This window comes from Botrytis byssoidea (genome assembly GCF_014898295.1).
Source record: "Botrytis byssoidea strain MUCL 94 chromosome Unknown BBYS_005, whole genome shotgun sequence".
NCBI lineage: Eukaryota > Fungi > Ascomycota > Leotiomycetes > Helotiales > Sclerotiniaceae > Botrytis > Botrytis byssoidea.
Window position 1 is genome coordinate 527,576 of NW_024065846.1, and position 14,494 is coordinate 542,069.

The window sequence follows — 14,494 nt, forward strand, 5'->3', positions numbered from 1 at the left end:
TCGAAATCTTGGCTTTGGATGGTAGATAAAGTGTCGGTATCTGAAAGTTCCAATGTTGTGAAGTTGCGCAATAGGGCAAGAGGTTGTAAATGGTTGATAAGTTTTATTGAGGAAAGGCGGCAGGTTTGATCGCGGGGTTGATCTCCAAGAATTCCGGGCGGTCAATATCGGCCAATCCTCGGCAGAATATCTATTTACAGTCCATCTTGATAAAGGACAACTGAACCAATGAATACACTTCAGCAAGAACATTATGTCTTCTAAAAAATAATGGAAAGGTTAATATTGCAAACCAATCAACATGACGGCGCAGATTCTCGCCTCAGAGCTTGGGAATCTCATACAAGAGAGTAAAAGAAAGCATACAGATCTTAGAAATGTAAGTTCATTTCTTCACGGCCACCATTCAGTCAGGCCCCTTACGTTGCTGATTTGACAACGTCAGGCAGCAGAAAAGAGTTTGGATGAGATCAAGGGTCTACGATCAACTTCTGAGGCCCAAATAGCTGCGGGTAAGTTTGTAGACAAAGATACAGTGTTGTCATCTGGAAATGCACCATAATTGTGACTGATGTGCAATTAGACCTCACTCAACGACCAAATTTCGTGACACCTTTCCTCATTGCTTGCGGCACCAAAAATGTCAAATTTACTGGAATCGCAGTTGTTTGCCTTCAAAGGCTAGTTGTGTCTCGTGCACTTCCTAAATCAAGGCTCAAAGAAGTTTTGGAGGCACTTCGAGAAGCTACGTCAGCTGGTCTTGATGTACAATTGAAGATCCTCCAAGCATTACCGTCACTTTTGCAAAACTATGCAGATGAATTGAAGGGGGAGCTGTTAGCTGCAGCTCTAAATATATGTACCATTCTTCAAGCAAGTAAGAATGGGATTGTTCTTAATACAGCCGCTGCTACCCTTCAGCAGTTAGTCGTCTCTGTATTCGACAAAGTGGTAACAGAGGACAGTGAGTTCATGAATCGATTGCCAAACCACAGAGTTTATCTAATTACGGGATAGAAATTGCTTTGGAGGTGCCTACTATAGGCGAGGCCCCAACTGAAGATGGAATTATTCAACTGCGTGCCGCCGCTTTGGATGCATATAGAGTTTTCAACGACATATGCTTATTAACGGAGGCTCAAAAGCCTCAATTTCTAAGATCAACAGGTCTCCCGCAAACCTTCGGACTCGAGCTAATCGAATCTGTTTTGACTAATCATGCCGACATATTTCTATCGCATCCTGAGCAAGCAAATATACTTCGAGTCCGAGTTATGCCATTCATCATCAGCGCACTCTCAGAGAAGCTCAACTTTGCAGTGACTGTCAGGATCACAAGAATTCTTTATACACTTCTCAGAAGGCATTTGAGTATTCTATCATCTGAAGGCGAAATGGCCTTAGGTCTGCTCACCCACATGCTTGACCACGATACTGCTTTGTGGAAGCGATCGCTGTGCATGGAGGTATTAAGGGGTATTTTTGCCGAAGCAGCTCTGATAAGAAGAATATTTTCCATGTACGATGCCCAAGAAGAGAAGAAAAACATACTACGAGATCTTGTTGCCGCTTTCGTCAGAGTCAGCACGGAAAAACCTGCCGTCATTGGTCTTGGCCATCAGTCCACAATTCCAATTGCCAGCCAGGGTAATAGTTCGGACCAAGCAATGCTCGAGGCTAGCGGAGTTCCTGGTATCATTAGCAGCACTGTAAGTTCGGCCGAGCCAAGCGCTGGAGTGAGTGCACAATGGAGTACGATGAGGGTACCATGTATCGATCAGCTAGACAAGACGGATGCACCATCTATCCCCGAATCATATATCTACGCCCTCACTCTTGCATGTATTAGTGGCTTTTCCGAAGGGCTCGCAAAATTCATTCTGCCATTGACGGTACCTGAGCGACCTCGTAAAAAAGGTCCAAGACATTCTGAAATTGAGCCAAAACTTTCAGATTCGCGCTCTAGTACCCCCGATATCAAACCAATCGAGAGGAGCTCCTCTTATAAGAAGAATCCAATTCCTATCAATCCATTAACTCTTGAGGATCATCATCTCTTCCAAGAGGTCAAGATTTGCGCTGCTATTGTAGACGAATGTTGGCCTGCAATCTTGGCAACTTGCTCAACATTTCTCTATGCGGCGCTGGATCAAGAGTACTACCATGGCTTGGTCAGATCATTCCAAAAGTTTACTCATGTGGCAGGGCTTTTACGGCTTGCGACGCCACGAGACGCATTTTTGACAACCTTGGGAAAGGCGGCAGTACCGTCCAATGTCTTGACAGCTACTACAACTCAAGTACAGAGTCCAACGACGCCCACTGCTGATATATCTTCTAGCTCGAGCATTTTCAACAACGCAAGAGGGCTATTAAGTGTTGATAGTTTGGTGAGCAACCCTGAACGAAATAGACATGTACCCGTTGATGCATCTAGTTCGTCGCTCAACACGCGCAACTTGCTTTGCCTTCGCGCATTACTGAATCTAGGGATCGCATTGGGACCCACACTTGAATCGGCGTGGGTGATTGTTCTTGGCACATTGCAACAAGCTGATTTGGTAATATTCTCGAGTTCCAAAACCGTGAGGACTCCCACCACACAAAGGCCAGAAATTCAAGAAGTCAGCAATACTTCTGCACTACTTGCAAACTTTGGTACCGAAATCAAAGCAGTCGAAACTGCTGCTACAAGATTGCTAGAAAGTACTATTGATTTTCCAAATGAACCATTTGTAGCTGTTGTTTCAGCTCTTTGTGACTTGTTCAGCAAAGAGGAAATCCTCAAGATACCAGAAAAGCCAGTACCTTCCAATCCATCATCGCCTGAGGGAAGAAGGCCGTCTTATGCCCATAAACGAGCCCATAGTATTGTTACATCAAGTTCTACGCAGAATCAAGAGGATTTATTTGCGTTAGCAAAATTAGGCGATATCGCAAGCATCAATATTGACAGATTGACGACACACGAGCCTAGCGCTAGCGGATGGCAGATGTTGACATCAGAATTGATTTCTGCTTCTTGTTCTCTCTCTGCAACGCCTTCTGTCAGACTAAGAGCTGCGGAAATTCTTGTTAGAATTGTGATTGAAGCGGCAACTTCTACACTCGCAGACTCCGAAGTTCGACGAGGTCTCGTCCAAACCATGCTACTTCAAGCGTTGAGTCGTGCCCTTCATCCGCTTCAAATGGAAGATAGACAAGTCACCGTAGGCATACATTCGACAGATGTCGAAGTTCACAAGACGATTCTTGAGGGCCTGAAAAGTATTCTTGAGCAATGTGGAGAGAAGCTAATCAGTGGTTGGGACATTGCATTTGAAATTCTTGGCAGTGTCTTCATCAATTCTGACCGCGAAGCAAAAGTAACTGCTACTCGATCTGCTAAATTAGTCCGCTCTGCTTTCAATTCTCTTCAGCTCATCTGTTCTGACTTCCTTTCTTCATTACCAAATTCTTGCTTTCTAATACTTGTCGACACTCTTTACAATTTCTGTACCCAAGATGATGATCTTAATATTTCACTGACGGTAAATCGCATCCAAAAATCTCCTCGATCATTTCTAATAATTTTTAGACTGTTACCTTTTTCTGGGTATTGTCAGATTTCATTTCTAGTAGAACCAGTTCTTTTTCACTTAGTCCTGATCTTATCGAAGATTCAACCGAGGAAGCTCTAATTGAAAAGGCATCTGGTGATGACCGCGCCGTTTCAGACGCAGCTTTATGGATGCTTCTCTTGCTACGACTGACATCTGTTACGGCAGACGAAAGATTGGAGCTCAGAAATAGTGAGTGCAGACTGCTATTGAAGCGGGTCCTTGTCTAACTGTTGCAGGCGCAATTCAAACGTTGCTAAGGATATTTGATGCATACGGAGATCAGCTCAGCGCAGTAGCATGGTCTATGTGCCTGAAATCGGTCATCTTTAGGTTATTATCCTCAATAGAGGCACACTTACAGTCTATCACTGAGCCTACGCCGACACTCACGGTATCTGATAAAGACAAGATAGGATGGAATGAAACTACTGTCGTGGTTTTGAGCGGTATCACTAATCTATTGGCCGATTATTTGGATGTCCTTACTAACCATCCCACATTTGAACGCTCTTGGAAGACCCTTTTAGAACATTTCAAAACAATGCTGGATTTCAAGATTCTCGAAGTCAATACAGCTGTTTTCAAGGCTTTACAACAAATCCTTTCCCGTGGCAATATCAAAGAGGGCACACAAACAAATTTTACACGATCTTCAATTGATATGGCATGGAGTCTTTGGTCTGATTCTCTGCCTTCAGTGAACCTCGATGTGTTGGATAAACGTGTTGACAACCAAGATTATCTGGTTGCTTATGTGTCTGCTCTTCATGAGATTTATCGTCTTGTGCAAAAAGATCTCGATGCAAATCGAGTTAAAAGAATGCTTACTCTGCTCCGGGAAGCCATACAACAAGCGAACGCTTCCACATATTCCGCGGATATTGAGTATCTTACGCCACTACAGTCTCAAGTTTTAGAGTCGCTTAAATTGATTCGTACCGATATTGAGGGAGTTCCTGCTACCTTAATTAGCCAAGTTGCCGAATTTGTTGCGTTGGCTTTCGTGCCGAAAGACACTACTTCTAACGTCCAGAGGCCAACATACGTGGCTCTGTCCAAAGCTTCGATGGTATTATCCGAAAAGCTCATTCTGTCGCATTCCTCGGAACCAGATATATATACGAGCGGTGCAGTATCTTCTTCGTTGTCCGCGCTTGCAAATCCTATTGTCACAAAGTACTCGTTTCCTATAATTTCAAAGAGCATATCGCCTTGGCGCCAGGCCACAACGTCAGCACTTGCCATCCTGGGTGCAATTCTGCCAATAATGCCAACTATTACCTTGAATGACGAAGCCGTACGTTCTATATGGGCATCAACGGTGAGCATAGCTATTGGAATCACTTCTGCAGATTTTGATGCTGCGGCAAAATTAGCCGATATCAAGGATGACCAGGATTTCGACATCGCATCATTCCTAACCTTGCGCGAACTCATTACGCCCGCGCTGGGCTCCGAAGTCATACCCGATCGAATCCGTCGCACTTATACTGAATCACTCTTCCACATGTCTATCATCCACCCTGCACAGCCCAGCGAGCTTCCGCAGCCCGGCCAGGAACTACTAGCCACCTTATATCATCCCCGCAAAGGTCGCACTGTTGATCCCATCCCCTCGCCCCGTGCAAAAATGTGCTATGTTTGTTTCGATGAACTTATATCTCTTGTCACTCTCAATGATGGCTCTGTACCCCGCATCAAGCTTGCTCAAGCAGCTGCGCCATACTTAATACTCAGATCAGGCCTCATTGTTCGCGCATATATTGCTGATCAACCACTGCGCGGTCGCATGCCACAACCATTGTCCCAGCGCAAAGAACTTTTATACATCCTCAAGAAGCTTGTCGGGTTGAAGTGTGAAAGCGAGGCAATCCCGGATACGCCGGGTGTGGAGAGTGAAGGCAAAAAACATTTACATCGCTTATATCCGTTGTTTGTGAAGGCTATGGGAGCGGCAGCGAGGGATCAAGAGGTCCTGGAGTGGATTGGGAAAGCGTTAGAGGAGGTAGGGATGGAGTTTGGGCTTTGAAAAAGAAGAATTTGATGTTCTGAAAATGTTTGAGATGAATTTTGGGAATCCATATCAGAGCAGCATTAGAAACATGGCGTTGGTGCTTTTCGTTACTCCTTAAAATGCATTGAGGTCTACATCTTTAGCTTGAATTAGGATCTCTTTTCCCTTCGCTGGCGCTATTCCATATCCAAAGTCCAAAGTTATAGATTTCAAATAAGTTTTATTTTATGGTTGAGAGTATTTTGAGTTTGTTTGAGTTGCAAAGACTACCTCTTCAATACTTGGGTAGGTAAAAGGTATTTTTTTGTCAGCAGCATCTGACCCCGCCATAATAAATACAATATACAGTGGCTCGCTCAAAAACGCATATCGCTGATAGTCATACATTCAACTCCTCTCCTACTTCCCTGGCCCTTATTCTCGATTGCCATTTAGCACATCGTCTTTCCCATGTCATGTTATATCGTAAGTTTACTTTCTGGTGGCGTTCTCAAAAGATGCAAGCATGCTTCTCTTCATCTCATCATTTGGGGACTCTTTTTCTGTACTCGTCTGTTCGGCGCTCTTCTGCCCCTTCAAGACCTTTGCGGCCATGGTTTTTGCTTGAGCATCACCAACTTTTCCGTATACTGCCATGGCGCTAGCAATCATGCTTCCGATATCCCCCACATTTCCAGGGACGACAACGGCAGTACCCTCTTTAGCGAGCTTTCCAAACGCGTCAACGTACTTTTCAGCTACACTGAGACTAACAGCGCCTTGAGCTGATTCCTCTCCAGAAGCAATCGCCTGAGCTACTGCCTCGATACCTGCAGCTGTGGCTTTTGCCTTTAACAAAATAGCTTCGGCCTCACCACTTGCCATATTGATTTGTTCGCTTCTCAAAGCCTCAGATGCCAAGATCACACTTTGCTTTCGTCCCTCTGCGATGTTGATAGCGCTTTGTCTTTGACCTTCGGAATCGAGGATTTCTGCACGTTTGCTACGCTCAGCAGTAACTTGTCTGTGCATAGCTTCCATAACTCCTTCCGGTGTGTGAATATCCCTAATTTCGTAACGCAAGCAAATCACACCCCATTCCTGTGCAGCTTCATTAATAGCGGCTGTGATGTTGGTATTCAAGGCGGCGCGCTCCTTGAGGACTTGATCGAGGGTAAGCTGTCCGATTTCCGAACGCATAGTTGTTTGTGCTAGTTGAGAGATAGCATATTCTGCATCCTCGACTCCATAACTTGAGATATGTTAGTGTATTCCCTAGCCAAGAGATAAAGGTAAGTTACCTAGCCTTATAGGCATCAAAGACTCGAGTATACAGCACACCATCAAGCTCCAAAGTAACATTGTCGGTGGTGATCGCACTTTGGCTAGGAATCTCAATCGCAGATTCCTTCAAGCTCTTGACATATGCTATCTTATCTATTATTGGCAATAAAATGGCGAGACCAGGTTCCAATATGCGGTTGAACTTTCCCATCCGTTCTACAATCCATGCTGTTTGTTGGGGAACGAATCGAACAATGGTATTTGCAGGTAAGGAAGGTCGCTGAAAATATGAAGTCGGTATATTCGAGTTATTAATTCCCATCAATCCGCTATTCGGCGCTCTTATTCTAGAAGAGACATGGAGCTGTCGTTGCTGTTGTGTGTATCTTTGAGAGAGGATGGTTTGAGCTCTGGATAATAGAACTCGAGATGTGATTTTTGGTAGAGAGGCCGAGAGACTATGAGATAGTCCCGGCGCACTCATGACCATGCGATAGGTTGCCTCTAGAGACATCGTTTCGATTTATATATTTGTATGGGGGCGATAGCTGTCTTTCGTAATGACCTTTCGACATCATAAGATGCATGGCGGAGCTGGTCCGAGAAATTGAAGACTAGCGGCCGCGTCTCCGCGCTGATAAGCTCCATCCGAGCTCTCACTTTCTACAACCAATTTACAAACTTACTACGAGTGTTCCAGCACATTTGCTACCGGTATATTATACTCTCTCAAACTTGACGATATACAAACTTGGAACCACAGCTTGACCAATTATAATTTCAACCTCATTAATCAAATTAGATCTTTTCGACACGATGTCCGAGTACTGGAAATCAACGGTAACTTTCAAAATCTACTCCCAACCTACAATCATTCTAACACATTTAATAGCCCAGTTACTGGTGCAAGCACTGCAAGCAATACGTGAAAGATACCAAGCTCGAGAAAACAAACCACGAAGCCAGTCCGCGCCATCAAGGCAATCTCAAGCGATTCCTGCGCGATCTCCACCGCGGCCACGAAAAAGACGAGCGGGAAAAGGATCGCGCCAAAAATGAAATCGCCCGTCTAAACGGCATTGTGAGTGGAAGCGGCGAGGCAGGAAGTTCCTCACAATCGTCGCGACCCAGTTCCTCGACGCCGAAAGCCCCTGCGACGGCCGCGCAGCGAAAACAACAATTGGCGCAATTGGCGGAGCTGGGCGTGAGCGTTCCGGATGAGTTTAGATCGGATTTGGCTATGGCCGGCGAGTGGCAGGTCACTTCTGAGCGTGTTATTGATGATGGGAGTGGGGAGACGAAACCAGATGCGATTGCGCTGGGGGTTCGAAAGAGAGAAGCTGAGGATGAAGATGAGGAGGCGAAAGAGACGAAGAAGAGGAGATGGGGCACAGCGATCCGCACATATCCTACGGAGAATAACGTCGATGATTTAGATGCTTTGTTGAGCCATAGCGGTAAAGGCAAGGGTTCTGATGTGAAATCCGAAACAAATGACGGTGTCAATATAAAGATAGAGAAGAAGTCCGAAGAAGACGTGGAACCTCTAGCGAATAGCAAAAGGGAGGAGGATCCAGTTGTGAAACCCGAGACACAGGAAGATGTCGAAATCGATATAAAGCAGATCCCGGAAGCCACAGAACAGAACAGCGAGCCTGCAGCGTCAGGAGTCGTTTTCAAGAAGAGAAAAGCTAAGAATATTCGCCAACGATGAAATGTCATCAGAATTACTCAAAATTAAACAGCGATTCCAGCCATGGAAACCTCCATTCTTGGGCATATCACAAAATAGTGAACACAAACGTTCGAGCAAACCCGATTAGAGTGGGGGAAGAACCTCATGTTGCGGGGGCGGGGCACATGCCTACTAATATAGGGCATGTAAAGTTTCCCATTCATCGCGAGATGGAAATTACCTTCACAAAGAAGTTTACCACGTTGATGCAACAATCGATGGATACTCCGTTAAGAGAACCTCCTCGCATTTTGGCTTACGAGTGGAGAGGTAGGTACCGAGTTGCATATGTGACTATTGTGTAGAGAAGAGAAAGAGAATCTCTCAATTCGGAGTCAACGTAGCTAATGATACGTACATGAAGGCCAATAAAGTAAACCCAGAGACTTCTGTCTCGGGCATTCCCAGAAGAATTAGTCGACGCAATAGAATTTATTAGTATCCTACAATTCACACATTACGCTCTATAAACGCAAACTATCCTCGTCTGATTATTGAACTGTATAATATAATATAATTTGAGTCTATCCATAACTAAGTAGCCCGTGTTCCCTCTCCCCACAAGCACATCCCATCCCCAACCCCAGTCCAAAAATTCAGCCTTCCTGCACCATGAGTCCGATCAAATACCCATACCTACAAGCCCGTGAATTTTGGCTGCACACTATAGAAGTATACGGTGTCGGTTCCTGAATAAACGAATCCATCGCCAATTACGCCTATAAACAGTTGTAATATATCACCTCTCAGATTCCTCTCCACTCCATCCATCCACAATCTCGCTAGTTGAAAAAAAGTACCGCTGCGTACATACATGTAGGTCATGCGTACTAGCTAGTGAGCAGAAAGGAAATACATCGCTGTGTCAATTCGACTTCGCTAATTATTCATGCATCGCATTATATTGTATCATCTCATCATGAACAATCTCGCCCCCTGTCAATTTACACTCTCTTTATTGAGTTATTTCGTTGTTGGATTGGTTATGTATATTTGATCCTAGTTGTTTCCCATTCTCCTCTGATGAACTCATGAGAGCTGGAGTATCTGGTGTAAGCGTGAGCTGAGGTGTGACAATACTAGTATCGATTTTCGTGTCTGGCATCTGGAGCCCCATTGGAGCTTGGTGATTGGACTCTATTTTCTGGGGAAAATCTCGAGGTCGTAAAGTTTGAATGCTTACATCCATGTCTTGAGCAGCGGTTTCATCAGGGCTTCCGCGTCTAGAGCCCGATGCTTCACGTGCGTTTTCGACATGGACCGCATCGTGCGTTTTTTCGTTGTCATTCTCTTTTTCAATCATAGCCGTTATACTCCGAAAATTGAACATAGATTCAGCTCCTGTATCGCCATCTTCGTTCCCCTCATTTGTCTCTGTAGCACCAGGGCTTTCAATGCTTGTAGAAGAGCCTTGGGGATTTGTACCGTTACCTGACTCGGCTATTGAAGATGAGGCGCTAGATGCGGTGCTCATCTGTCGTAAGTGCGACGGCTTGTCAGGACTTGTAGGTGAAGGAATAGACTGATGAGTCTCTAACAAACTAGAACTCGTCGAGGGATCTGACTGCTGGACGCCAAGAAGTCCGCTATCCGTGGCACTCCCGTCGTTACCCAAATAAGGGCGAGCTACACCTTTTCCTTTTCCTTGTGGAGGCTCCTCGACTTCTTCGGGTGTCACTTCTGTAGCCAAATTGCTTGCGGCACTATCACCTCTCTTTCGCCCAGTAAAAGTAGCAGCCAGACTGTTTCCTAGATTCAGCATACTCGAACTAGCCGAATGTCCGTTAGTGCCATAGATGGATTTTCTCTCTTTTTTCTCTCTCTTCTTCTCTTCTTTGGCCTGCTTCTTCGCGTTTTTTGCAGCCTCCTTGGCGGCTTCTTTGTCGGCCTTCTTCTTTCGTTCCTCTTCTGCCACAATACTGAGTCTAATCGCCTCAGCCATCATCATCTCCTCGACGTCTCGCGTTCTTCGAGCAGCATTAGTATCTCGACCTTCCCTACGCGCTTGGCCGGACGACTCAGCTGCAGTCCTGGAACTGGCATCGCGGTTCGAAGAAGTGACAGATCCACTATTGTCAGGATCGCTGCGGTTTCTACCGAAGCGACTTCGTCCGAAAACATAGCTGCGGTTGTCCGAGGTTCCGGGAAGTACATAGGCAGCTGCGTGTAGTGCCGAAGCGGCGGCGTTCTTTTTGGCCTTTCGCAGATTAGCAGCTTCAAGCTTTGCCGACCAGTCCGGTCTGATGCGGTCAGTCGTAATAACATTTGAATCATTAGCTGATAATGAAGTGGCCCGACGCCTGTTGTCGCCTCTTGGTGCAAGCCCCGGACTTGCTATAGGCGGTGAACTGATCGATGACGACGATGACATGGCCGAAGAGAAGTTGGCCAGTTCTGGAGGTGGCTTTGCATAAACAAGGCCACGGCGGAAAGGCGGTGGTTCGTATGTCACGCCAAACTCGGGTCGCTGACAGTAAGGGCAAGCGGCTGGTTCCGAAACGAGCATTTCTGTATCTTCGGCTTGATCGGGCGCGGGTTGTGGTGGACCGTGGTGTTCTGGCGTATGCGGATCTGGTCTCTTAATTTGCACAAAGCATTCCGAACAAATAGTCTGGTCGCAACATCGAGTCCTGTTCAGATAAGGAGGGTAAAATATCAAGCATATTGAGCATTCAACAGCGTCTTTGTACAGAAAAGCCTCGATAGCTTGACCATTTACTTGGGAATCTCTAGGCAATTGAATCTCACGGGGTCCCGAATCCGTTGCCGAGGTTTCCTTTGATGAAGATTTTAGGCCTAACGTTTTAGCTCGAGGACGAAGCAAAGAGGAAGAAGTGGCAGGTGCATTAAGGGGCGATGCCGGAGATGACGTATTGAAAGATGAGTGTGACGGTGAGCGGCCAACAGAGGTGTCATATGAAGCAGACTGGCTTCGTGAAGCTATTGGCACAGTCAAATTTTGGAGGGTCGAGTTTGGTGCATTCGCGGAATTGGAAGAATGAGGCCTAGCACTGTCTTCGGAAGGTATTTCATCAGCGGCTGGAATGGGAAGGCCTCGCCCGGCAGCGACCAACTGATGCTCGGTCCAATCACTCTCGTAATCATCTAGCCCCCTCCAAAATGGTGCAACTCGCCGCTCAATCTCGTACATGTCAGCGTAATGACTAGGCATCAAATATCATAGTCTATAACATACCATCAATTGTCTTACTATTGCCTTGTTGAAATCTTCTGGGCCAGTGTAGACACCCATTGTAACCAAATATCCACCATCTACATGCTCCTCCCTAATGCTTCTCTCTCGTTCTTCTACTCTTGCAACCCTCTCCCTCTCGAGTCTCCTCATTTGTCGCTCGGCCGCTGTCTCCTTCCTCTCCGGCACTTCATTGTTTGATCCGCCGCCCACAATAGCTGCTACGAGGTTTCGCCTGCTGCCTCTGCCAGTACGAGAAGAATATGGATCGTGGTCGGATGGAGAAGTTGGCCCATTCGTACCGGCGCCATGATGTCGATGTCTATCCCCGCCATGCGAGTCGTCCCGCGACTGGTGCTGACCCATTTTGCAGCCGCAATGTTCGCAGAAGTCGAAATCAACTGTTCATCGAGGATTGGGGTTGGGAAGAACTATATCCAAGATAAAGTCTCGAGTTGGCATGCGCTGCCAACTTCTTGAGATTGAGTGAATGTTGTGAATTTATGCAGGTTCTCGGCAAGCGTGGGGAGTTGTGATTGTAAGGTTTATTATATCGCCTGAGCCACAGTACAGTTCCACTCCCAATCTGGATCACACGAGCTAAATTCAGATAAAGACGAGTTGGGTACCCTTTTTGGTGTTGACAAGAGGGGTGAGAAGATACAATCAGCTGCGTCCTTGAAGATAAGGAAAAGTCGTCTGGGTCCAGCTTGTGATATTCCTCTTCTTGACCGACCAGATGATGGAGTTTCTGCGGAAGTAGCAAAACTTTATTGGATAACTTGTAAATGGAGGGAACCGGAAGAAAGATTGGCGGAGTGGCTTTCTTTCTTATACTCGTATTCCTGTAGCTAATCGACAAGATCCCTATATCCCTACGAGATTGTAGATCTGCTGAATTTTATGATGGAGTAGTGGGTAAGAGAAGTCCAAAGTTAAATTTCTAGGAGCGTTATGACGGTAGAGGTAGAGATAGACCAAGCCTTAATATAACAATGCAATCAATCAATGCAGGAGAAAGTTGGAAGGGGGGGATTCGATTCTCTTTTGGAAAGTCGTGTGGAGGAGAGTGATGCTGAGAGAGCAAGTATGGTATTGAGAGATTGGAGAATGGATGAATCGAACAATTGAAGAATTAATAAAGAATTGCAATCAAGATTTACAATCCATAGCTATTCAATCAATCAATCAATATAATCACTAGTCGTGTGGCCAGACGGATTCCATATCATAGGTCAAAGGTTATAAAAATGGGTTGGTTGTAAGGCCGTGGTGGCCGTGGTGGCCGTGGTGGCCGCTCTTTCCGATACAGTGAGTGAAAGCAGGTACGAATGAATTACGAAGTAGTCCGTAGAGTCGGAGACGGAAGAAGCAATCAGTGCAGGGCAGAACAGATACGATGGATCCAATTGAATATTATCGTCTACTAGGTATTGCTCGGGTATATAGTCATGTTTGCTGTATAAACACACATCTCTATCTCTACTGTATCTGCATCTGCATCTGCATCTGCATCTGTGTCTGTACCAAGACAGGGACATTTCGGTACTGAGCCATCACAATTCCCAAGCGTTCACGTCAAATGCGCCCGTTTTCAGCCATCAGGGAAAAGGGAACCAGCCATCATATTATCCATGCAATCATAACATAATACCTACCCAGGTTTCATGTGTCCGGTCTTCAACATCATTCCAATACCATCTACATCGTACATGCTAACAAGTAGTAGGATCCTCTGTACGGAGTTCCTCATCACCAACTCATGTCTCCTTTCTTTTCTTCTCATTTCCCTGTTATTTCCCTCAAATTCAAAGTTTAGTCAACATTTGACTTTCGCTAGATAGACATTTCCATTCGAATTGACTTATTACTTACCGCACTTTTACAACATCGGTACTAGAAGATTGAGCTTGGAAGATTAGGTCGAGGACAGACAGTTTAGATCAGTCCGTTGATCCCGATCTAGAATCTAATCCTTCGGGTCGTACCTTACTCTGGCGTTGATGAAGTGTCAAACCGAGGTTAGGTAGGTAATTAATTAGTGGAACTTCTGAATCTGGACTGCTAGGTTACAAAATGCTCTCAATGAATAGTTGTTTATATGCACATCGAACTAACCTTTGAGATTGCATAGATCAGCTTTTCAAGTTCGCATGATTGGAACAGAAGATCAATCATGCAATGCAGCAAAAAGTAGATATAACATCTCCTCCGCCGTTAACACCAATGATCGATTACGAGTAATGATAAACGATGATTATGAGACGGTCGGCAAACATGAAAGTAAAGCTCATATCGAACATTAACACAGAACACATGAAATAATTTTCCCCATGATTCTAGGCCTCTCACTATGTTAGGGGCTCCTCATCCCACTAAGATTGGTTGTTGACTGTTGAGAGATCCAGTCATCGCCTAATCGCGCGACCTACCATTGAGTCGGTCAATAATCGGAGTGTTCGGATTAGTTGGAGCTTAGAACTTGTTAGACTTAAGAACTTGGAATTCGAAAGTTCCAGGTTGGCTCGGTTGGCTCTGGAAGATAGCAGCGAGATCAGATGGATCGTTCGCATGAACTTTTTTCCCTTCGAGATCATGTCGGGTGTCTCGTTTCGTCTCGTCTCGTCTCCTCTTTTTTCTCTCTCCAAATTCTCTCTCCAAATTCTCTTACACACGCGCGTTGGTTT

At 45.5% G+C, this 14,494-nt stretch overlaps 4 protein-coding genes across 4 annotated transcripts; 2 read left to right on the forward strand and 2 right to left on the reverse strand.

The window, feature by feature from the left end:
• Positions 1–301: 301 nt before the first annotated feature.
• Positions 302–5,631, forward strand: EAE97_002975 (uncharacterized protein; the record flags this gene model as incomplete). Its single annotated transcript, XM_038873487.1, has 6 exons — positions 302–379; positions 446–512; positions 584–964; positions 1,018–3,530; positions 3,578–3,791; positions 3,839–5,631. 6 exons carry the CDS (start codon positions 302–304, stop codon positions 5,629–5,631), a joined length of 5,046 nt encoding a protein of 1,681 aa, XP_038735350.1.
• Positions 5,632–6,087: 456 nt separating this feature from the next.
• Positions 6,088–7,393, reverse strand: EAE97_002976 (uncharacterized protein; the record flags this gene model as incomplete). Its single annotated transcript, XM_038873488.1, has 2 exons — positions 6,088–6,847; positions 6,897–7,393. 2 exons carry the CDS (start codon positions 7,391–7,393, stop codon positions 6,088–6,090), a joined length of 1,257 nt encoding a protein of 418 aa, XP_038735351.1.
• A 185-nt stretch (positions 7,394–7,578) lies between these two features.
• On the forward strand, positions 7,579–9,067 carry EAE97_002977 (uncharacterized protein). The gene is made up of 2 exons (XM_038873489.1): positions 7,579–7,719; positions 7,772–9,067. The coding sequence occupies exons 1-2, from the start codon at positions 7,696–7,698 to the stop codon at positions 8,591–8,593; spliced, it is 846 nt and encodes a 281-aa protein (XP_038735352.1). The 5' UTR covers positions 7,579–7,695; the 3' UTR covers positions 8,594–9,067.
• Positions 9,068–9,075: 8 nt separating this feature from the next.
• Positions 9,076–12,983, reverse strand: EAE97_002978 (uncharacterized protein). Its single transcript, XM_038873490.1, has 2 exons — positions 11,811–12,983; positions 9,076–11,756 (listed from the first exon to the last, which is right to left on the reverse strand). Exons 1-2 carry the CDS (start codon positions 12,171–12,173, stop codon positions 9,570–9,572), a joined length of 2,550 nt encoding a protein of 849 aa, XP_038735353.1. The 5' UTR covers positions 12,174–12,983; the 3' UTR covers positions 9,076–9,569.
• Positions 12,984–14,494: the final 1,511 nt, after the last annotated feature.